This window comes from Labeo rohita, unplaced genomic scaffold, assembly GCF_022985175.1.
Source record: "Labeo rohita strain BAU-BD-2019 unplaced genomic scaffold, IGBB_LRoh.1.0 scaffold_63, whole genome shotgun sequence".
Taxonomy (NCBI): domain Eukaryota; kingdom Metazoa; phylum Chordata; class Actinopteri; order Cypriniformes; family Cyprinidae; genus Labeo; species Labeo rohita.
Genome location: NW_026129557.1, coordinates 738,108 through 763,244, shown reverse-complemented (window position 1 = coordinate 763,244; position 25,137 = coordinate 738,108). Strand labels below are relative to the sequence as shown.

General features: G+C 40.4%; 1 protein-coding gene across 30 annotated transcripts in view; it reads right to left on the bottom strand.

Moving 5' to 3' along the window:
- Positions 1-25,137, bottom strand: part of LOC127161376 (NACHT, LRR and PYD domains-containing protein 12) — a 340,105-nt gene that overhangs the window by 1,167 nt on the left and 313,801 nt on the right. For 29 of the 30 annotated variants that reach the window (XM_051104104.1, XM_051104090.1, XM_051104094.1 and 26 more), the window contains 7 exons: positions 24,712-24,861; positions 23,297-23,470; positions 21,275-21,424; positions 20,367-20,546; positions 16,795-16,965; positions 15,464-15,637; positions 851-1,000 (listed from right to left, as the gene is read on the bottom strand). In XM_051104104.1, the coding sequence (XP_050960061.1) occupies positions 851-1,000; positions 15,464-15,637; positions 16,795-16,965; positions 20,367-20,546; positions 21,275-21,424; positions 23,297-23,470; positions 24,712-24,861 (1,149 nt within the window). The remainder of the gene's footprint in view (positions 1-850; positions 1,001-15,463; positions 15,638-16,794; positions 16,966-20,366; positions 20,547-21,274; positions 21,425-23,296; positions 23,471-24,711; positions 24,862-25,137) is intronic. The other variant, XM_051104135.1, reaches the window with a different exon arrangement.

Genomic DNA, 25,137 nt, shown 5'->3' with positions numbered 1-25,137 from the left:
ATCTTGTGTTTGCATTTCAACTGGGGTTCGCCATATACATAGGCACATTTTCAATGTTCATATTCCTTACTCTAAGGATGATGTTTTCATTGTGATGAACATGTGGTTGATTTCAGCTGCATATGCTTATCGCAGACATTTCAATGACAGAGTTGTGGGAGAAGTAAATAAGAGCTATTGCTTAAGATCACTATCTATGGTTGTTGTAGTGAAATGCATTATGAGTCCAGTAGTTTCGGAGAAATGTGCTCGTGTGAAGTGTGCTCTTGCTGTGTAGCAGGGGCGGCGTTCCATATGGCAGAGTATGGCAATTGCCATGCCCTAGCCCCAGTCAGGTGTGCTATGAAATATGAAGTTTGGATAATTTCTCTATTATACTTCCTTATTATTATTTTAAATCAGTGCCATTGGTCTTCCTTCTGTTTTGCTTGTCACTACACCATTGGATCCTCAAACTGTCAGTAAAACCACGTAACTTTAACCTGCCTTCATTCAGAACGAAGCGCCGCACATCACGCTTAGCAGCCTGGAGACAGCTCTCTGCTTGTTTGCAATGCAAGGGTAAATAAATAACTGGTGAAAGAATAAGTACAGCGTTTTCTTTACTCAAACACTATGTCTGCAAAGGCTAATGTTTTTTGTGTGTTTGAAGAGCGGTGAAGAGCATTTGCCATCTATTTGTAGCCAGTATGCTTTTGTAAGTTTTAATTATATCCTGTAAAGTGAAATTGCATTTGACACGATCCAGCAACTGTTTTCATATTGAACGTTTATATTCATATCGACTCATGCAGATCCACATTTAAATGTTTTCATTTAAAAAATAACTGAAATGGAAAACTGAACGTACTTGAGGTTTTTCAGATGGTTGAACCGCTTTACTCCTGATGGTTCTTTGAGATTGTAGCTCAGATCCAGCTCTCTCAGGTGTGATGGGTTTGAACTCAGAGCTGATGCCAGAGCAGCACAACCTTCTTCTGTCACCATACAGCCAGATAATCTACAACAACATGATGTCCATGTAAGTTTGCTTCATTGTTAAAGATTTTATTTCCAGAATTTGAGATGTAGCAAAAAAAGTTCAATAGTCCAAACATCAAATGCACAGATTTTTTTAAAGGGTTTCAAGGATTCCCCAAAGATTTTCATGAGGAAACTGCAGAGGGTTTGTGAATTTATTAAAAACAAAGAATTAATAAAATCAAAACATTTCAAATGGAAATAAATCAATGGAGCTGCAGTCTAAATAGAATAGAAATTAGGATATGTCATTAGCCCACAATATACTTTTTGTATGCATGTGCTAGTGTATGCTTTCAGCTGAATGTGTAGTTTTTTAAAGTGTACTCCATTCGAGGTGTATGCGAACACAGCCGCTCGACACATGCACTATAGAGAGCTTTATCTTTGTCCAGCATCTGCTCTATTTTTCTCCAGAAGTTATGACCATTGAAAATGTCTTTGTACTCTTTTAAACTAAAGTTGCTGCTCATCTCATAACTGCTCCCACCAGCACTTGTCAATGCAGCCGTCTGTTGTTGTTGCAGTCTCCGCTATATTGTTGTTTTTCCACCTCTTTAGTTTCGTTTTCTACTGTGAAACAAGGGCCTGGACTAGTGTTGCCACCTTGTGGAACAACTCATTAGTGCAAAACCAATTAAATAGTAATGGGAAGATTGGATCATTTTACTGATCTTTTTATCTCGTTCATCGAAATGAACAAATATTTTTTTTCAAGTCATTTTGCTAATTTCTTTCACTTCAGCAGGCAAGTGTCAACTTATGTGACGTTTGGAATAAGACTGTTAATGCTATAGAACTATAATGCAACCAAGGCCAAATTATGAGAATCAGAAAGGTTTATTCATTGTTTCAGGTTATGCAGTCTGTTAGTTGTGGTACACACTGACGAACATCTTGACGAGACCAGACCCCAAACACTGTCTTTGTATCATTAGAGGTGCTAATGATACAAAGACCGGTATGAGTGATTAACTAATAAGGACTTAACAAGGACAGGAACAGACGTGGGATGGAAAAACCATATATGGGCACAAGAGGGAGAAACCAACATAAAGAGTCCACAGGGGTGTGACAGATATAAGGCAAGGCAAAGCTTATTTATATAGCACATTTCATACATGATGGTAATTCAAAGTGCTTTACATATTAAAAGAATTAAAATAATAATAATAATAATGATAAAAAAAAAAAAAAACATTTGTTCAAACTCTTCCCCAATAACTAAAAAGTCCTTCCAGAATACTTATTTTACTATTTCACCCCCTATTTACTTTGACCATCATAAACCAAACAAGAAGAACTCAGCTGATTAACAAACAAACTTGTCTTTCTTTGCCCACATTCTCTTTACCTTGCTTTAGCCTTCTGTTTAAACTTTTTGATATAATTAAAAAATGATTTAAAATGAATTAAAATGGTTAAAAATAGAAAAAATGTTTATACATAAAATACAGTGTAAACAGTTCAGACACAGAACAGTGTTACTGCATTCAGTAAATGCACAGCTCAACATATGAGTTTTGAGTCTAGATTTGGCTTGTGTTTTAGCACATCTGATCTCTTCTGGAAGCTAGTTCCAACTGCAGGTGGCAAAGTTGACTCGATCCTGTCACAAACGCGGGCTCTGTGGCTTCCTCCAACCGCCGTCAGTGGGAACCATCACCGGACTTTTAATTCACTACATCTCCCATAACCCCGTACCTGGGATCTTCATTTCCGGTTCCGGGTCCTACTGGGTCACTTCCACTTTGTCGGCCATTTATAGACCGCCAGGTTGGCGGGCCTCTTTGGGAAGTTTTGGTTAGCCTGACTATCAATCCTGAGCGTTTTTCTTGTTTATTGCCTTTCTGTTGCCGACCGGACTGTTTGTTATTTCCTGTTTGATATATTGCTGCCTGCCCCGACCTTTCGCCTGGACTCTCGTTTACTCTTTGGATTATCTGCATTACCCCTGTCTGCTGTTGCTTGAACTCTGCCTGTTGTACTCCGATCTGTCTAATAAAGTTGTCGCACATGGATCCCACGTCTCTGGATCAGTCACTGACCCCGTTACAGATCCCAATGATCTGAGTGGTCTGTGAGGTTTATATTCAGTGAGCATATCTGCAATGTATTTAGGTCCTAGGCTATAAAGTGATTTATAAATGAGTAAACATACTTTAAAATCAATCCTAAATGTAACTGGAAGCCAGTGACCTTAGGACTGACATGATATGCTCAGATTTTCTGGTTTTAGTCAGAATCCTGGCAGAAGCGTTCTAGATGAGCTGCAGCTATCTAATGGTCTTCTTGGGAAGGCCGGTGAGGAGACCATTACAATAGTCCACCCTGTTTGTGATAAAAGCATGAACAAATTTCTTGACTGGTAACATCTAATTCTTGCCATGTTTTTTTTTTTTTTAAGATAATAATATGCTGATTTAGTTTCTGCTTTGACATGACTACTGAAAATAGTCCAGGTCCAGGTATGCATTCACTTTGAGAACTTCATCGTTGTTTCCAAGTATAATGACTTCAGTTTTCTACTTGTTTAACTGAAAAAGTTCTGGCACATCCAACTGTTAATTTCATCAATGCATTGTCAGAGGGAGTCAATGGGGCTGTAGTCATTTGGTGATAAGGCTAGGTAAATCTAGGTATCATCAGCATAGCTGTGATTGGCAATTTGGTTCTTTTCTTATTATTTGACTTAGTGGGAGCATATACAGGCTAAACAAAAGCAGTGCAAGAATTGAGCCTTGTGGAACTCTGCATGTCATGGATGTCCACTTACACTTATGCTATCCTATACTCACATAATAACCTCTCCCTTCTAAGTATGACCTGAACCAGTCGAGAACCATCCCAGAAAGCCTGACCCAGTTTTCTGGTCTCTCGAGAAATATGTTATATCGACATATTTTGAGGCATTCACCACTTCTAACAGATCTGGTTCTCAGCAGTTAAGCACACTTTTAAAGAAAGATGTGGGAAGTGTGGGGGAAAATGCTCTCTGACAGCAAATGCTTTCAGAGAGCACTTCACTGGGAATCTGACTTGACAGGGTCTGTTAGTCTATCGTTCCCCAATCGTTCATCCTGGAAAAGGTGTTACTGACAGTTCTGACAAGGAAAAGGATGACACCATTGAAATAGAGGTCTGTGCACCTCCCAAAGTTGACTTGCACTTTTTAAGATTTAGTTTAATCGATGCACAACATGCAAACCTAACATTGAGTCATTATGTAGCTGCTGTTGTGAAGCGAACAGCTTTGCCAAAGAATCCTGTAGCTTACTATTTGGATTATGGTGTGTTGATGTGCATGGGGTCCCCGCATCATAGTAACTGGAGCTATGCTTACCAAGTTGTGGTCCCTAAACCTTACCGTGAGCAAGTATTAAGCGTCACCCATGAGCATGAACTTTCTGGTCATGACGGCATTCAGAAAACATATGATCATTTGTTGAAGCATTTTTTTTTTTGGCCTGCAATGAAAGCTGATGTAGCTAAATTTTGCAGATCTTGTCACACCTGTTAAATACAATAATATTCAAGCAACATTAATGTATATCTTTGTGTTTTTGAGAAAACAACATTTATGCGTGGTTAGTGAAAAACTAAAATTAAGTCACTGAAATAAGGGCATGAAACGCATTCAGAACATTTGTTCACAAGAATTTTGAGAACTGGATGTGGTAGGCTAGAGTTTTTTTGTTTTTCTGCAATATGATTTAAGTAATTGCTGCTTCTTTCCATGGATTCAAAAAACAAAACTCATCATCAGTACTCCAGGAACTTGTTTTACCATAGAATATCAGTGCAGTTAAACATCTGTTGGTACAGCACTCTTCATGTGGCATTTATATAGTATTCATCTGTGGTGCAGGTATCGGATCACTAGGAAAAAATAGCATGTTAAACATCTATTCACGAACAGAGTATTAATAATAAACTAATATTACCTTTATATCCTATTGTAATACAATGCATAAATAAATATGATTTTATAGTCATAAACACAAGCATGCTTTGTATGTATTATACAATACAAAACCATTTGATGTCTGGGAAACTAATTTATTATTGTTAAGCACGTCATAAACATCTATTCGTGAACAGACTATATGACAGTAGTTTTGTCTAAACAATCTTAGACTTTATCATTCAGTGTTACAGTGTAAACACCATTACTTTTATATTGCGTCATTTTTATTTTATAGTTGTGAAACATTTTGATGCAATGAAATGAAACATACTTCATAACGTTTCACTTGATTGCACATGTAGTCAGGAATTATAGTTTGGAAAAAGGTTAACTACTATAATGTGTACAAGTTATATGTCACAGTAACACAACAACTAACATAAGCAGGCTAATAAAAGAAAGATTTACTCCTTCGGTGGATTTTGCCGAGTGTCGCATCGCGCTCTTCCTCTGAGGGAAATACTGCATAAATCTTACTCCTCACAGCGTGTCTTCTTCCAGTAACAAGATGCAAGTAGCCGAGATGAACAATGAAGACAAGTCTCGTTGCTTTGTTTACGTTGATGTGGGCAGTGCGCCGAGGGCACCTCCATGTGGATGATTATAATATCAAAGTGAAAGTAGCTTGTGGGCGTGACCAAATTAAAAATAATTAGGTCTGACAAGAAAGACTGGACATGGCATTAGTTTCATACAGATTATTTTAACACATGATATTTGTTTTCGATAAGACTTACTTTATTTAAAAGCAGACATGTCAGGCTTTCTATAGATATATATCTCATGTCTCTGTGTAGAGTATTTGCTGAGTCTCAGTTCATTTTAGTGACACATTTCTTAACGACGATCACAGAGAACAACGCAGCAACACCCTGTTTCACAAAACCAACAGTGTTGTTGTTGTTACGAGTGTACTCAAATAAAAGTCTCCTTAAGACTCCTTACAGATTTGATTGATGTATTGCTCTTATCTTTACGATCAAAAATGACGGAGTAATTGAAGTTCATTTTGGCGTTATCAGAAAAACTGCCCCACACTGCATGTTTTTGACCCCAGAGAGTTAAAGCACCTATTAATGTCAAGGTGATTGTTAAATTTTCACAGTCACAAGGTGCAATTGAATATTTCCACCAAACACTAAAGTCAATTAGGGCTGTGATGTTGGCAGATTTTTTCCACCGTGATGGCGCGGTGATGATGTATAATTTTGAAACCTAACAAACACTTAAGTAAATATCAAAGAATTATACAGTTAAATAAGAAAGTAGCCAAAATAGGAACGATAAATATTCGTAAAAACCTCGCCCAACCGACAACTCATCAAAATTACTGGCCCGATTTCGACTGGAGTCTGATTCTTTTACCCTGTCTTTCCCATTACATTGTTGCATCCATTAAAATAGCTGTTTTTTTTTTTTTTTTTTTTTAATAGGAACGTGGTTATATTTCTTTTCGTTTCTTTATAAAGGTAATTTAGAAATATGTTGGGAACATTTTTGTTTGTTAAATTAAGATTTTTGCCGTAACGAAATTAAGATTTTAATGTAACGACCAAGTGGCCAGAGGCAGGCAGTAAGTTGATCACAGCCTATGTTTGATCAATTTTACCTTCTCAAATTATCACAATTTGCCTAAAATAAAAGCATCAAGCATATCACAATGTTATTTTAAACGTTTAACTTAGATAAATGCACGCTATTATGCGTATACAATCGTTTGTTGTAGAGTGGAAGCTAAATGCGCTTTGCAGAACATGGAGGTGCCAGCGCAATCACTTGCAAAAAAATTTAAATACGCTGTAATCTTTGCTTATAAAGGTAAGCGTAATATATCATCCGAAACTGTAAAGAGTGTAATTTTATTTGCGTGCACTCACAATATTAACAAAATGTTGTGACTGTAAAAAAAAAAAAAAAAAAAACAACAAGATGTGCTTTCTGATGTCTCTGTGTTGAACGGGAGCGCTGCACAAAAATGAAACGAAACTCACCGAATACTTGCCTTACAGTCAGGATAAATATTATCTATAGAAAGCTTTAAATTGTTACTTTACTACTTTGAAACTAAAAAATTCAAATCGAAAACAAAAACTCTTTCACTAAAATCCGTAGAGATGCATTTCTCTCTAAAGGCACGTCCAATGAGGAGATGGCGAGTCAGGATCATTATCTTTGCAACTCTGGCTCAGAAAACACTAGTTTATTAATAATTCATTCAAGTATGTCCTTATTTCACTCTGACACATTCATAGTAATTACTTTTCCCGGAGTTTTGCAAGCTTTAGCCTATTGTGTGTGTATGAACATGGATCTCGTCCAGCAGCTGCGAAGGCACTTGTGCTCACTGCTGCTGCCGGCGGGGACACTAAACACGGCCACAGCAGAATAATTGTTGTAGGTAGGTAGGTAAGGTAATTGCTGTATATTATGCTTGTTATAGATTGTGTGATGTCACGTGCAGTACCGCCGGTGGCAACCTTCGACCGCGGTGGCACTGTTGTCATTGGGACCGTCACAGCCCTAAAGTCAGTGCTCAGAACCTTCTGCACCGGTTGACAAAAAGATTGGGATGAGAAAATACCACTCTTGTTGTTGCCGTGCGTAATACTATGCAAGCTTCACTTGGATTCAGCCCCACTGAATTAATAATTTGGACACACTGTTCGTGGACCGCTAAAAGTTGTCTGTCAGAATACTCACCTGAAAGTGATGGGTTAAAAATGAATGGTGCTTCATTGTCGTCTAGTTGTTTGCCGAATTATGAAGCTATAGTAAACTTGTCAGAAAAAACTATCACACTTGACTGAATCTGCCCAAGCTGCTTTCATCAAGCTAATTGATAGATACCTAACTTTGTTTAATGATTTTCCTACTACTACTCATGTCATTGAGCATGACATAGACGTTGGTTTGCATTTGCCTGTAAAAAAAAAAAAAAAAAAATGTATATTGTGTAAATCCAGTTAAACATGAATTGATGAAGCAAGAAACCCAATATTTGTTAAAACGGTGGTTTCCAACCACGTTCCTGGGGCCCAGGAATGCCAAAAAGAACTTAAATTACTCCGTCATCTTGATCGTACAGAAAAGAGCAATACATCAATCGAATCTGTAAGGAGTCTACTTTTATTTGTGTACACTCATAACAACAACACTCTGTGGTTTTGTGAAATAAATAAAACAAACAGGGTATGCAGTCTGCCGCGTTGTTCTCTGTGATCGTCATTAAGAAATGCATCACTAAAATGAACTAAAACTCAGCAAATACTCAACACAGAGACACGAGAGATATCTGTAGAAAGCCTGACATGTCTACTTTTAAATGAAGTAAGTCTTGTCAAAAAGAAATATCACGTGTTAAAGTAATCTGTATGAAACCAATGCTATGTCCAGTCTTTCTCGTCAGACCTAATTATTTTTAATTTGGTCACGCGCACAAGCTACTTTCACTTTGAAATTATAATCAGCCACGTGGAGGCGGAAGCGGCGTACCCCCCCCCCACATCAACATAAACAAAGCAGCAATCTTGACTTCATTGTTCATCTGGGCTACTTGCATCTTGTTACTGGAAGAAGATATGAGAAGTAAGATTTATAATTCCCTCAGAGGAAGAGCGCAATATGACACACGGCGAGATCCACCGAAGGAGTAAGTGATATATAACTTGTACACATTATAGTAATGTATGTGTAATAGACTTTTTCCAAACTATAATTCCTGACTATGTGCAGTAAAGTGAAACGTTATGAAGTATGTTTCACTTCATTGCATCGAAATGTTTCATGACGCCAGGATGTTTTTAATGTTCTATAAAATAAAAATGACGCAATATAAAAGTAATGGTGTTTACACTGTAACACTGAATGACAGAGTGTAAGATTGTTTAGACCAAACTACTGTCATATACTCTGTTCACGAATAGATGTTTATGACATGCTTAACAATAATAAATTAGTTTCCTGGACATGAAATGGTTTTGTATTGTATAATACATAAAAAGCATGCTTGTGTTTATGACTATAAAATCATATTTATTTATTTATTTATCGTGAAACAATAGGATATGAAAGTAATATTAACTATATTAATAATATGTATTATTAATACTCTGTTCGTGAATAGATGTTTAATGTCATGAATTACAGATGTTTCTTCTAGTGATCTGATACCTGCACCACAGATGAATACAATATGAATGCCACATGAAGAGTGCTGTACCAACATCAGATGTTCAACTACACTGATATTCCAATGTTAAAACAAGTTCCTGGACTACTGATGATGAGTTGTTTCTTGAATCCATGGAAAGCAGCAGCAATCACTTAAATATCAGGTATAATTTACTTGTTTCACTTGTTGAACAGAATTCAGAAAACAGTTTTCAGGAATGACACAAAGTCTGTTCACGTCTCTGTACATGTAACATCAATGTAGTCAATAATGTGCTTTTGACCTTCATTATGTACATTTATATTATACTGTGTTGTACATAAAATACAAATAATCTAAAACTCCATTCTTTGAATCTTCTCGCATTGTTTCTACCTGACAGTCACAGTCTCATTGATGGGCCATTAGAGGAGGGCCTTTTGTCTCTCAGGTGTGAATCACTTAATATTCATGGCCGTTGTCACTCCCTCGCATATTCCCTTTTGATCACAAAACATGTCTTAGAAAATTTAATTGTGAATGAGATGATTTTCACATCATTCCATAGAAAACTCTAGACCACCACATCCAGTTCTCAAAAGTCTTGTGAACTAATGTTCTGAATGTGTTTCATGGTCTTATTTCAGTGAAAATTTTTAGTTTTTACTAACCATGCATAAACATTGTTTTCTCAAAAACACAAACATGTACATTAATGTTGCTTGCATATTATTGTAGCCCAGTTTGTGCTGATTACAATGTAATCAAACTTTAGCCATTAATATGTTTTTAAGATACTGAAAAAAGCTCAAATGTCAGGGCATGTCAAAACTTCTCCAGGGTGCCAAAACACCCTCAGACCCCAGAGGGTTAATAAAACAGAGACGTTTTATTTTATGGGTGGGGGTGTTACGAGTTCATGTCATAGGTTCATTCTTGTTATACTGCCCTCTTGTGTGCCTATTGAGTCTGTGCATGTGCATGGGTATGCTGTGTTACAGGTGGGCATGTTCCTGAGCTAATTCATTGGAGATTGCCATTGCTCCACTTCCTCACCTTTCTGTTATGATCCAAACCCTAGAGCTCATAACACTCCATTTTCTGTGAGAAGCTTAGAAGTGGTATATGCTGGAGAGTGCTGGAGAGAGGGATAATGTGTCTAATGAGCGGGACTCTGGCTCTGGTGTTTCCGGTGGCTGAAATATGTTGTCCTGGCTGTTTTCCAGAAGGTCGTTCTTGGGTGCTGAGTCTTGGAGCTGTTGTGATATGTCACAGTCTGACTTTGATGAGCTCTGTGGGCAGGGCTGAGCCCGGGATAGTGTCCATGAGCAGTGGTTGTTGTGGCTGCGTGGCGTTATCAGTGACCTTGTGGGATGTATCGACCACATAATAACTTGGAAGCTGTTATGAAGTCTTGTGATACTCCTCTCTTTTTGCAGGTCCGAGTAAACTCATGAAACATTTATTTTTATAGGAATTGTGACGAGTCGGCTGCCTCCCCCCTAACTATCAGCTTCACCCCGTCGGTAATTGCCGACCTTCACCAGGCTCCCGACGGGAGTGGGCGTGTGGGAGGAGGAGGGGCGCTGAAACATCCAGGTCTGGCGGCGTGTGATGAGGCACACCTGATGTGAATGAAGCCTCATCACCGCCACTGTTAAAATGCAGAGCGTGCCTCTCCTCAAGAGACCGGTCTCTTCCCCGTGCATGCACGCTGGTGTCCTCGTGGGTCCAGGAAGGGGTGAAGAGGAACGAGCGCCACCGTAGGACGAGCTGCCGGACCCCGCGGGTCCGGATGAGGACCGCAACCGTGACGGCTGACGGGCCAGGTTGCCGGGCCGTTTTATCCCCCCAGAAGTGCCGCATAGCTAGAGGAGGACAATGCCGCTAGAGAAGCCGCCGCCCCTCGCACCCCGGACCTGAGCGGGGAGCACGTGCAGCCGCCGGACTCCGCCCCTTACCTGGACCCTTCCCTTTGGAACACTACCCCTCCTTCACGGAACCCCGTCACGTCGAGGACACCAGATCCCCCTTTTATTTTGGACACTTTTTTTTCCCCCTTTTTGGACACTTTGTTTTATTGTTTAATAAAAGCCTCTCCGAGGCCTGACGTCACGCCCACTGTGTCTGTCGCTTTGCTCCGCCCCCGTGACAGAATGTTAAAGGCACAGTCCAACAGAGAAACAGGTAAGTTGTTGACCAGACATGGGTGAACATCTCTGTTTTTCTATGTCACCTCTTTTTTCTATGTAACCTGTGCTCCGTGAAGAAGCGAATGGAGACATTACGTTGACATTAACTGATGTTAGGGGCCTCACTTTGGAGCCCTAATCACCAATAAGAATTGGTGAGTGGAATTTGCATGCCAAGCCACTCCGGATATATACAGTCCCTGACAAAAGTCTTGCCGCTTGTGTACAAATTGACCTCAAGTGCCGCTGAAATATATTTCTAATCAAGATTTTTTTTACAAGAAATGGCTCATTTTAATCCCAAGAGCTTTTGTAATAATGTTTCAGTGCAAAACAAAACTGTCAAAAAGTATTCTAATATTCAAAGCTTGGTAAAGCCCATTGAGTCAGTTTTTGCAAAGACATAAGTGTTGTCGCCCTGTCATATGAGCTTCACCTGTGACTAATAATGGACCAATTAGGTCTCAGGTGTGTATAAAAAGAACCCCAGTACACTAGACCTTCACATCAACTGCAACTAGACCTCTGCAAACATGCCTAGGATTCACCCTGAGACTAAAGTGTTGATTATCAAGAGGCTAAAGACCAGATCCACTGCTGATGTGGCAGACACCTTCAATGTGTCTTAGCGTCAAGTACAGAGGATAAAAAAAGATTTGAAGAGACTGGAGACGTTTTTGACAAGCCCAGGTCAGGCAGACCCCACAAGACAACTGCTCGAGAGGACCGTTTGTTGGCTCGAAAATCCAAGGCCAGCCCATTTTCCACTGCAGCAGAGCTCCACGAGACCTGGTCACCTGAAGTCCCTGTGTCAACCGGAACAGTTTGTCGGATTCTGTGTGCCCAGAAGCCAGCACTAAACAATAGACAATTGAAAAACTGTGTGGCATTTGCCAAGGCCCACAGCCTGCTAAAAGGATGGACACTGGAAAAGTGTCACAAGGTGGATTTTTTTAGATGAATCTTCTGTTGAATTACACCACAGTCACTGCAAATATTGCAGGAGACCTACTGGAGCCCGCATGGATCCGAGATTCTCCCAGAAAACAGTGTAGTTTGGTGGCAGAAAAATCATGGTCTGGGGTTACATCCAGTATGGGGGTGTGCGAGAGATCTGCAGGGTGGAAGGCAACATTAATAGTCTGAAATACCAAGAAATCTTAGCTACCTTTTATATTCCCAACCATAAAAGAGGCCAAATTCTGCAGCAGGATGGTGCTCCATCACATACTTCCATCTCCACATCAAAGTTCCTCAAGGCGAAGAAGATCAAGATGCTCCAGGATTGGTCAGCCCAGTCACCAGACATGAACATCTTTGAGCATGTGTGGGGTAGGATGAAAGAGGAAGCATGGAAGACGAAACCAAAGAATATTGATAAACTCTGGGAGGCATGCAAAACTGCTTTCTTTCCTATTCCTGATGACTTCATCAATAAATTGTATGAATCCTTGCCAAACCGCATGGATGCAGTCTTTCAAGCTCATGGAAGTCATACAAGATATTAAATTTGGATCTCACAGCACCACTGCTTAATTTGCTGACATATTTTTGTATTTGCAGTAAATTTGTTCAATTTCTGTATAGGCGATAAAACTTTTGTCTTGCCAAAATTTGACCTTTCTGTCTTGATTAAATAATAAATCTTTTTTCAGTGAAACTAATTCATTTCAATGCATTAAACATAATTTGGGAGGGTTTTAGCTTTTCATATGAGCTATTTCTAACACCAATTGATTAATTAAAAGTCAGGTTAATAGCAGGTGTTTCTACAAAATAGATAAGCGACAAGACTTTTGTCAGAGACGGTATGGGTATATAATATGGTGGCGTGCATCCACTCATTCAGGTTTATGCTGAGGAGCAGAGAAGCGTCCTGGCACTCAGCACAGTTCAAAGTTGTGGCATGAAGGTTTCCCTCTTTTAGGGAATGAGGGTTACCTGTGTAACCAAGACATTCTCTTTCAGTCAGTCACGTTCGTCAGTACGTCGACATTAACTGACATTATGGGTCCCTATGGAAAGCGCCACAACCCAAACATAAATTGAAAATGTAAGTGCTGACAAGAACAGATGCATCTTAAAGTGATCCTATTATGTATTTTCATATATGACCTTTCATGCAGTGTGTCATGTAGCTGTATGTGAACATAAACTATCTGCAAAGTTGTGAAGCTGACAGTGCACAATGAATAGTTATGGTCTATCGAAAAAAAAAAGGAGTCGGCTCACAGTCGCCTGAGCAAGTCGTCAGGAATTTGAATCTTATTCTGTTGGGGGCTCCTCCATCAATTTAGGTACTTTAACAATTACCCCATCAAGTTCTGCCAGAAATCTTGGTGTTATCTTTGATAACCAGCGGACTTTCAAAGACCACATTGCTAAAAATGCTCGATCTTGCAGGTTTGCCCTACACAACAGTAGAAAGATCAGGCCCTTTCTAACAGAGCAGGCCACACAACTTCTTGTCCAGGCCCTGGTCATCTCCAGGCTGGACTACTGCAATGCTCTTCTAGCCAGTCTTCCCTCATGCACAATCAAACCTCTACAAATGATTCAGAATGCAGCAGCATGACTGGTCTTCAACGAGCCCAAAACGGCCCATGTCACACTTCTCTTTATCACCCTGCACTGGCTCCCAATTGCAGCTCAAATTCAAGACACTGATGCTTGCATATAGAACAACCACAGGCTCGGCGCCCGCCTACCTCCACTCACTGCTACCAATCTACACTCCCTCCAGAACTCTGAGATCCGCCAGTGAGCGACGCCTCATTGTACCATCACAAAGAGGCACAAAATCACTTTCCAGAACATTCTCTTACACCGTTCCTGGCTGGTGGAATGATTTTCCCACCGCTATCCGGAATGCCAACTCCCTAACAACTTTCAAGCGACTGCTGAAAACCCATCTCTTTCGACACTACTTGACTTAAATGTAAATGTAAATGTTGCGGCTATACGTCACGAAGTAACACATTTGCATAATGTCCGCACACGTTCTACGTCGCAAACAACTTGCCTGCCCACAAACACAGTAAAATTTCCATGTAGTTTACATCATGTCGAGAAGACACTGTATCCTACGCTGTGAGAGTAAATTTGTTTTATATTTACTTCCAAAAGATGAATCTACAAAGACTGTATTTTCACACGTTTTGCTAACCGGCTAACTCACGCTTCTGTAGTTCTGTTGTTCAGCTGCGGGCCCACTGTAGTCTAAAAAGTTGTGATTGATGCAGCTTGACTGTCTGTCTCATTAGTTGGAGTATTGATAAAGGATGGCACACAAAGCGGCTTTCACACCAAATGGGGAAAGCACTGCACTATGAAACCCATTAATTTCAATTACTTGCGGAGCGCATCACTGGTGCGCAAGGCGCGCATGCCATGCTCAAAGTTCAAATTAATTGAACTTTTGCCACTGCGCTCTGAAGGGCTGCACTGAACCCAGCGGCCAGCGCTTTCCGCGTTCAGGGCAACAAATGGGACAACAGGCAGCTCTCTTTTAACACAGACTTTTGAGAAGGGATGGATCTTTGCTTCAAGTGATAGGTCAGGTAAGTGAGAATTTTGTAAGAATAATAATAACTGTAAGAATAATTTTCTTAATGTTTTCTGGCTAAAAGAAACCAAAAAGCCATTTTAAAGTGGTTAAGCAAATAATAATAATCAGCAGTGATCCTCAGACTAATTCAATTAGTGTGCCACCTCTATTTTAAAACCGCGACTGCTCCATTCTCCAGGCAGGGTAAGCTGTCACAAGAGCACTTTGACAAGTACTAGTACAATGTATAAGAATTGTTTCCCTGCATTATTTTAGGGAAATATATTGTGATTATAGTATTGAGCAGCTCTAAATGGAGCAGCTCCATTAAATTAAATATTAAATAGTATAGAGCAATAAAATACTATAGAGCAATAAAATGAACAGTGAAAGTAACAAAAGCTTGTACAATACATTTAAACACATATAATTAGGTGTGAAAATAACTAAGGAAAATATGTTTGCTAAATGAAGCCAACTACTATTATTCATATTTTAATGTATTATTATTTATTATAAATATAGTATATAATTATGATAATTATTTATTAATTAACGTTTTGATGTAATTATTGTGAAACACAAACCTCAGTGTGTTGAGTTGACAGTTTGGACTCTCCAGTCCAGCACAGAGCAGCTCCACTCCTGAATCCTTTAAGTCATTGGCACTCAGGTCCAGCTCTCTCAGGGGGGAGTTTGGTGATTGTAGAGCTGAAGCCAAAAGCCCACAGTGCTGATCAGTGAGATGACAGTGTATTAGTCTGAAAAAAGGGGGTTAAAAGGCATAATGTTTTATGTTTGTGAACGCAAACCCGGAAAAGGTGAGGTTGTGTGTACGTGAATGGTGACAGATTCCAGTACAATATTGTCTTATTAAAAGGCGATGAAACCCTTAAAGCTTGTTTCAAGATTTTGTAGACATATTTTATATACAGGGGTTGGACAATCAAAAATGAAACAATGGCCAATATAGTGTTGGAGGTTTCATGGCTATATTTGTGCAGCCTGGTAGCCAACCTTCACTGACTGCACATTCCACCAGTAAGAGCAGTGTGTGAAGGTTGAATTTGCAGAGCAATAGCACAACTGTATATAAAATATTGAAATGCACACAACATAATGTGAGACATATCAAAATTCAAAAGAAGATAAATTTTTGGTGGGCATCTTGCTGGCACATCTATGATCAGGACAACTCTTTGTGGTGTATTAAGAGCCACGGTATCCAAGGTAATGTCAGCATACCATTATGAAGGATGAACCACACTCAACAGGAATAACTGTCAATGCAAGAGGAAGCTGTCTCAAAGGGATGTCTGGGTGCCAACCCAGATTGTATCCAAAAAACATAAAACCACAGCTTCAGCTGCAGACTCGCTGCAGAAGTAATGTGCACCTCAACCTTCCTGTTTCCACCAAAACTGTTAGTTGGGAGCTCCACGGGGTCAGTTTACATGGCTGGGCTCCTATAGCCAAAACTTTGGTCACTAGTACCAAACGTTGGTTTCAATGGTGTCAGCAGTAGAAATCTCGGGCTGTGGACAATGTGAAACATGTGAAGAATGGGGGTGGATCAGTGATGCTTTGGGCTGCAATTTCATGGCATTGCCTAGGCCCAATACTAGGGCTAGATGGGCATGTCACTGCCAAGAACTACAAAGACTACATTCTGGTGTATCAGGATGATAATGCAAAAATACACACAGCAGGTGAAGTTAAACATCTCCAATGGCCTGCACAGTCACCAGATCTAAATATTATTGAGCTGGTTAATTAGTGTAAATTCAGATTGTTTATTTATTTATTTATTTATTTATTTGTCTTGTGAATTATTTGCTAATCATAGTCATGAAACATTTACATCTATAGTCAAAATAAATATTAACCTTTTTATATTCAAATATTGTGAAATGCAGACCTCAGTATGTTGAGTGTACAGTTGGGACCCTCCAGTCCAGCACAGAGCAGCTTCACTCCTGAATCCAAGTTATTGTTACTCAGATCCAGCTCTCTCAGGTGGGAGTTTGGTGATTGTAGAGCTGAAGCCAAAAGCTCACAGTGCTGATCAGTGAGATTACTGTGTATCAATCTAAAAAAAAAAGGACGGGGGGGGGGGTTATGTTTGTGAACGCAAACCCAGAAAAGGTGTATTCCATAGAGCACTCAAGGTATGTTGGTTCCAAAAACACGTTCAGGAGTAAGTTATTATAGACCTTTCATATACATTAGTGCTCTAAACATGACCCACCACTGAATATAAACATTAGTGTAAATTCAGTTTTTTATTTATTTGTCTTTTGAATTAGATGTAAACAATTGTGGTATGAAATAGTTTACTCTGGGCAGTACTAAAAAAATGCATTTTTAATTATCCATTCATGGATTCATGGTCATAGTTTGTCTTTGTTTTTTCCACAGTTTTGCCTCGTTCATTGCCATAGGTTTGTCTTGTTTCATATCCTTGTTTATTTGTTACTTTTTGGACTGCTCACTTTGGTTTTTGGATTGTGCCTGTTTTTGTGGACTACAGTATTGTTTTGCCTTCATCACTCTGTTTGTTCGGTTACTGACCCTGCCTGTCTGACTACGATCTGTAAATAAAGCTCGCACTTGGATCTTACACGCTTCCTACGAGTCCACATTACAGAATACTTCGCCACCCAAAAATCCAGCGGCTTTCAGAAGATACAGATCAAACCATGGATCCAGCATAACGCCTCCTCCACCTCCGCCAAGATAACCGGCCCATTGAGGATTAAGTAACTGACTTCTGTGAACTGTGCTATCAGGTGGACTTTAATAATACATATCTCAAGGACATTTTCCATTTTGGTTTATGTAAGGACATTTCATGTTTGATGCCACGTAATACCCCACATTGGTCTCTTGAAAAATACATAGACCCTTGCACTCTGGTTAAGTGGCTCACCTTTTACTGTTGGGATTGCGGAGGAGGGACCCCGCAATCCTGCAGTAACCCCCATACCTCAACCTGCTCCCGTCATGTCAAGCAAGCCAGAAACCTTTCACGCCAAGCCTGCCAAGTCAAAGCCTGCTCACATCATGTCCACCAAGCCAAAGCCTGTTCAAGTCATATCTGGGATTATTCAAATTACATCAGAGCACCCTCACACCATACCTGCCAAGCCACAGCCTGCTCATGTCACGTCTGCCACTCCAGGGCCTGCTCATGCCATGCCTGCCGCTCCAGAGTCTGCACCTGTCATGGCCGCCCTTCTACAACCAGTCCACAAGATGGCCGCCATCCCAGAGCCAGTCCACAAGATGGCCGCCATCCCAGAGCCTGTCCACAAGATGGTCGCCATCCCAGAGCCTGTCCACAAGATGGCCGCCATCCCAGAGCCAGTCAAACAAGATGGCCACCACCCCAGAGCCAGTCCACAAAAGTGGACCCACCACTAGTGTCAGTGCGGGCAGCAAACATCTCACGTCTCGTCTGTCTGTCCAGAGCCAAGTCACGTCTCGTCTGTCTGTCCAGAGCCAAGTCACGTCTCGTCTGACCACCCAGAGCCTCGTCACGTCCCGTCCCGTCAGATCACCCAGTGCCTCGTCACGTCTCGTCTGACAGCCCAGAGCCAAGTCACATCCCTTCTGACCTTCCAAAACCACGTCACGTCTCAGCTGATCCCCTAGAGCCTCATCATGTATCAACTGACCCAAGCCACGCAGAGCCCACGCTCCCAAGCCACGCAGAGCCCACATTCCCAAGCCACAAGTCCACAGCATCCACACCCTCAAGGCCAACAGACATCCCACTATCTACTGTGCTGCCAGTAATGGCTGTTGCCATTTTCAGTGTGTGGGCTGCACACTATGCTCCAGAGGCCTTGTGTATCCACGAGTCTGCTCCAGAGGCCTCGCCTGACTGCGAGTCTGCCCCAGAGGCCTCATCTGACCACAAGTCTGCTCCTGAGGCTTCATCTGTCCACAAGTTCACGCCCATGCCTCCTGAGGTGTCAGCTCATGCTGTAGATCCTCCAAAGGAGGTGGCGTCTATTTATGAACTCACTGCCATGTCTGCCCAAGAATCTGCGCCCATGCCTCCAGAGGAGTCAGCACCTGCTGTAGATCCTCCTATGGGGGCAGCGTCCTCCCATGAACTCTCTGCCCACCATACCACGGTCAAGAGGACCAATCATGAACTCTCTGCCCATCATGCCATGGCCCAGAAGGCCTATCATGAACTCTCTGCCTGTCATGCCACGGCCAAGGAAATCGTCTGTGAACACACCGCTCTGCTATGGATGTCACTAGTTCCACTTTGGATATCTCTGCTCCTGTCCGCTCTACCTGCTCTGCCTGCCCTGCAATGGCTCCCTGTTATGCCTGCTCTGCCTACCTCGCCATGGCTTCCTGTTCTGCCTGCTCTGCCTGCCTCGCCATGGCTCCCTGCTCTACCTGGTCTGCCTACTCCACCATGGCTTCCTACTCTGCCATTGCGCCACGGCCCAGGCCCTCCAGTGTTTCACTGTCTGCTACTGCTCCACAGCCCAAGTCCTCCAAGGTTCCACTGTCTGCCATTGCTCCACGGCCCAGGTCCTCCAAGGTCTCACTGTCTACCATTGCTCTATGGCCCAGGTCCTCCAAGTTTCCAGTGTCTGCCACAGCTCTACGGCCCAGGTCCTCCGAGGTTCCACTGTCTGCCACAGCTCCACGGTCCAGGTCCTCCAGTGCTTCACTGTCTGCCACTGCTCCATGGTCCAGGTTCTCCAGTGCTTCACTGTCTGTCCCTGCTCCACGATCCAGGTCCACCTCCTCTACATGGACCTGGCCCTCCGTCCCACCCCCTGTTTTGCCTCTGTTCCCCCACCCTCCTGGACTGTTGTTGTTTGAGCACCAGGAGTCGCTCCTGGGGGGGGATTCTGTAACGCCATGCCAGCAGAGGGAGCCCTCAACCATAGACTGTCTGTTACCGCTCCCTCTGCTGCTTCATTGGTAACTTCCTGTTTGGTGGCCATAAAAGGAGGCCATTACCAAACAGAAACCGCAAAGTATTGTTTTGCTCCAGCGGACTCTACCAAGCGTTTTTCCTGTTTTCATTGCCCTGTTTTGACTTTCATGGTTTGGTTTCATGGTCATAGTTTTGTCTTTGTTTTTGCCACAGTTTTGCCTTGTTCATTGCCATAGTTTTGTCTTGTTTCATATCCTTGTTTATTTGTTACTTTTTGGACTGCTCTCTCTGGTTTTTGGACTGTACCTGTTTTTGTGGACTACGATATTGTTTTGCCTTAGTCACTCTGTTTGTTCGGATACTGACCCTGCCTGTCTGACTACGATCTGTAAATAAAGCTCGCACTTGGATCCTACACGCTTCCTACGAGTCTGCATTACAGAAAGGTGTTTGTGAACTTGTTTGTAAAATCCCAACAACCATATCATTATTTGCTAATAATAGTCACATAACATTTACATCTATAGTCAAAATAAATTAATATTAACATTTTTATTTAATTATTGTAAAACGCAAACCTCAGTATGTTGAGTGGACAGTTTGGAATCTCCAGTCCAGTCTCCAGCTTCACTCTTGAATTTATTGTTCTCCTGAAATTATTACTCAGGTCCAGCTCTCTTAGGGGGGAGTTTGGTGATTGTAGAGCTGAAGCCAAAAGCTCACAGTGCTGATGATCAGTGAGATTACAGTATGCCAATCTGAAAAAAAAGAGGGGGGTATGGTTAACGCAAATCCAGAAAATACTCTTCAAATATCGAACACAACTTCTCTCAGATGTAATTACTGTACTTTAATATTTTCAAACTCACAGAGCTTGTCTGCATTTCCTTACAACAGGTTAGTCTACATCTACCCTCTACCCATCTACCCTACCCTTTGATCTGATGTTATACTCTCTATGTTTTAACTCATCCAGTTTTTTTCTCTGACATCAGGATCATGTTTGCCTAAGTTGAATATTGTGCAAGAGAAAATTATTTGCTTTTCTTTTAAGATTTTAAAAGCACTTTAACAGCAGAATCATCCTTCATCTCAGTCAAGCAGTGTGTCATATTTATCAGTCTTTTCAGGGCTGACACTGTTTTTTTTTTTATACCTTTTTTTGAGGTTTTGGTACTTGAAAAAGTATTTAAGAAATGGTTGGTCCTGACTCTTGTTTTAGATTTACTACTGACCTTGGTCTAGATTTATTATATTGGTAGTCTCCAATAATTTAATATTTTATTTCTTATAAAATACATTTTGTAAACTCTGTACTCCAGCTTTCATTTTATTGATTTAAACTACTGAGCAGGGATAAACCTATTGTTCTCCTACTCATAGTAAAGTTGGTGTGGTGTAATCATACACTTAAACATTCCATAACAGCCCTTGGTTACATGTTTAAATGTTTTCACTCAAATGATAACTGAAATGGAAAACATACTTGAGGTTTTTCAGATGGTTGAGCAGCTTCACTCCTGATTCTCCTGGGTGATTGTAGCTCAGATCCAGCTCTCTCAGGTGTGAGGAGTTTGAACTCAGAGCTGATGCCAAAGCATCAACACCTCCTTCTTTAATCTTACAGTCAGACAATCTACAAAATGTGTTCATGTTAGTTTGCTTAATTTTTAAAGATTTTATTTCTATAGCTTGAGATGTAGCAACAGGGACATGGGTTGTCCGAGGGGAAAAAAAAGTTCAATAGTCAAAACATCAAAGGCTTTATTTTTTCTTTTAAGGTAGGATTTACTACAGGATTTCTTAAGGGGTTCACAAGGAAACTGCAGGGGCCAGTTGTTCAAAAGTAATCAGATTTCAAATTATGTCCATTTCATTAGGGAATTCAAGCAATAAATACCATTTTGGCTCTCTTTAATGTGACGTGATAGATTGTTGTAGCTTCGGTGTTCTCGCCTGTGTGTAATCAAGTGCTTGGCAAAACAAGCATTTGATTTTTGTTCTGTATCCCATGCTTGTCAGGTCACGGGTTTGATCTGTTACTTCTTCTGCACATGCTTTTTGTTTTTCATTTCAAAGTGGCGGCCGCAAGCAGCTGTTTGTCTTCTGCAATCAGTGCAAGCGTCCAATTCTTTAATTTTCCCTGCTCTATTTCTATTACTTGTTTTCGTTTTTTCTTTGTCTTTACGTTCTTTTAGTTGTCGCGGTCAGTTGTTATGTTTTGTTTTTTTCTGTTTGCCCAGTTATTCCTCTTGATGCCTGATTTCTCCGCAATTTTTGGCGTGCGGCTTATGGACTTAGAGCTCATCTTACTCTGACGTGTGAGAATTATAGTTTCCTGTGAGGAGAGATTGTCTGCGTGGAATCTTTTCTATGCTTGCTTTGGAGGGCTGTTTTCAGTGCAAATCGGCTTCTGGATTATGACATCTGCCTTCTTCTGTCTAAGCAAGCTAAAGCTGCATGGTGTGGTCATCTGGACTGTGTGATTCTTGCCGGGACTTTGCTTTGATATTCCTTAATAAATCAATTTAATTTGCACTTCTGCATCTGAGTCCTTTATCCCAGGGAACCCTGACAGTGCTCTATTGCCACACTGGCGTGCACTTGCCACCAACTAGACAGGTGTGGGAATTACAGCTTCAATTTACAATAGATCACCCTCTGAGTAATTATTCTGGCAAAGTGACGGACTTGGTCACTGATGGTACACTCTGGTATGTTTATATATATATATATATAAACATACAGTACCTTGCAAAAGTTTTAGGCCACTAGTATTTTCACCAGCTAAAAAATGGTTTACATTAAGTTATTTCTATCTTTTGCTGTAGCGTGTCAGTAAAAAATATCGGTTTAATTTCCAAACATTCTGTTTGCCATTAATTAGTAATAATCTAGTGAGATTTTTGTTTGCACAAGGAGTCTGACAACAGCCAGTGCTCCACACTGATCTAATCTCATCATCATCCGGTCTTCCTGGAATGACATGAAGACACAGAACAAACTGAAACTGAGTAAATCCAGAAGAACTGTGGCATTGTCTCTGCAAGATGCTTTAAGAGACCTACCTGCAAAGCTAGGTATATATATATATATATATATATATAGAGAGAGAGAGAGAGAGAGAGATAGATAGATAGATAGATAGATGCTATTAACAATATTATCAATGTGTGTGTGAGTGGTGACAGATTTCAGTGTTATTAAAAGGTCATGAAACCTTTAAAGCTTGTTTCAGGTGTTTTTTTTTTATATATACACTAGTATATACACTAGTACTCTAAACATGACCCACCACTGAATATAAACCTTTTAACTGTGTAATTAGTGTAGATTCAGTTTTTATTTATTTATTTAGTATAACAATTAGGTATTATTTATATTAGTATAATCATTATATTTATTTGCTAATCATAGTCAAGAAACATATATACATCTATAGTCAAAATAAATTAATGTTAACAACATAAAAAAAATAATTTTGATGTCATCACTGTGAAACACAAACCTCAGTGTGTTGAGTGGACAGTTTGGACTCTTCAGTCCAGTACAGAGTAGCTTCACTCCTGAATCCCTCAAGTTATTGTTACTCAGGTCCAGCTCTCTCAGGGGGGAGTTTGGTGATTGTAGAGCTGAAGCCAAAATCTCACAGTGCTGATTAGTGAAATTACAATATGCCAATCTGTAAAAGGGGGAATCTGGTTAAAAGGCATAACTTATGTTCTATATTTGTGAATGCAAACCCAGAAAATAGTCATCAAATCTCTAACACAACTTCTGTCAAATGTAATAACTGTACATTTCTGTGTGTTTTTGGGGGCAGTGATATTAATAAATGAATGAAACTCAATTGTCCGTGGTTCATGCCATCCCATCGACTTATTTTTATGGAGAAAGGGTGACAGCACACCTCATTAAAAGAAATGAACATTCATGTTTTGAAAACCGCTGGCCCATTTAAAAAACAAAACAAAAAATAAATCATCTTTGAGAGCAAGGGGGCCCCCTGGTGTTTCTGGGGCCCTACGCAGCTTGCGCATAGGGAGGATAGGCTCTGGTCCTGCTCATAGCAAATTGGGAATGGTGTATTCATACACTTAACCCTTTGAGCGGTACGGTCCCACGTTACGCAACTGCCAAATTCAAACTGTGTTTTCGCGCATTGGCTGGCGGTGCGCTTGTCATATAATCACAATTATGCAGTGTTATCAATAACTTAACGTTTGTTTTAGGTTTCAGGAATTTAAATACACATAAGGACTAGTAACACAATACATTTAGAGTTTGTAAAATACACACGGATGTCTACTGAAGCAGCAATAACAATCCATTCAAGTATAATTTGCCGATGTGTTTGATTTATATCAGATACACAATGTAAGTAATGATATAATTCACTCCATTCCTTTCCCATTTCACCAGCTACTTACTTGCATGTATTTCAGGAGAAACTGGTAAATTTACGTGCTGTAAATCCGGCTGACAGGACACTCTGAACGACAGCGCGAACAAACATGGCGGCGCCCATCTCACATTATAGATCACGATCCAGATCATTTATAAAGGTTTTAAAACGGCAAAGTACACTCACTTACACGTATTCGTGAATCGGAATATCAGATAGTTGAAGACATGGTAAGCAAGTGTGTGAATATTTTGAATAAAAAAGGAAAAACTAAATAAAAGCGATACGTCTGTCATACAGCGCTATAGTGGCTGTGGTGTCAATCATGACGTGTCGCCATGGAAACGATAAAGTGAACGTTCTAAAATAACGGTCGCCTAAAAAAAAACTCACTCTGGGGGGTCAGATAGAATATTTTAAACTCACCACTGAAAGGGTTAAACATTCCATAATAGCCCTTGGTTACATGTTTACATGTTTTCACTCAAGTGATAACTGAAATGTAAAACTGAACATACTTGAGTTTTTTCAGATGGTTGAATAGCTTCACTCCTGATTCTCCGGGGTGACTGTAGCTCAGATCCAGCTCTCTCAGGTGTGAGGGGTTTGAACTCAGAGCTGATGCCAGTGCATCAACACCTTCTTCTTTAATCATACAATCAGACAGTCTACAACAACAACAACATGATCATTTTAGTTTGTCACATATTTAAAGATTTTATTTCTAAAATTTGAGATGTAGCAACAGGGACATGGGATGTCAGGGAATAAGTTCAATAGTCAAAACATCAAATGCATTGATTTTTTTTTTTTTTTTTTTTTAAAAGGGTTTACTAGACAATTTCCGAAGGGGTCCATGAAGAAACTGCAGGGGGTTTATGAATTGATTAAAGAAATAATTAACAAAATCATAAAATTTCAAATGAAAATAAATTAATAGGGCT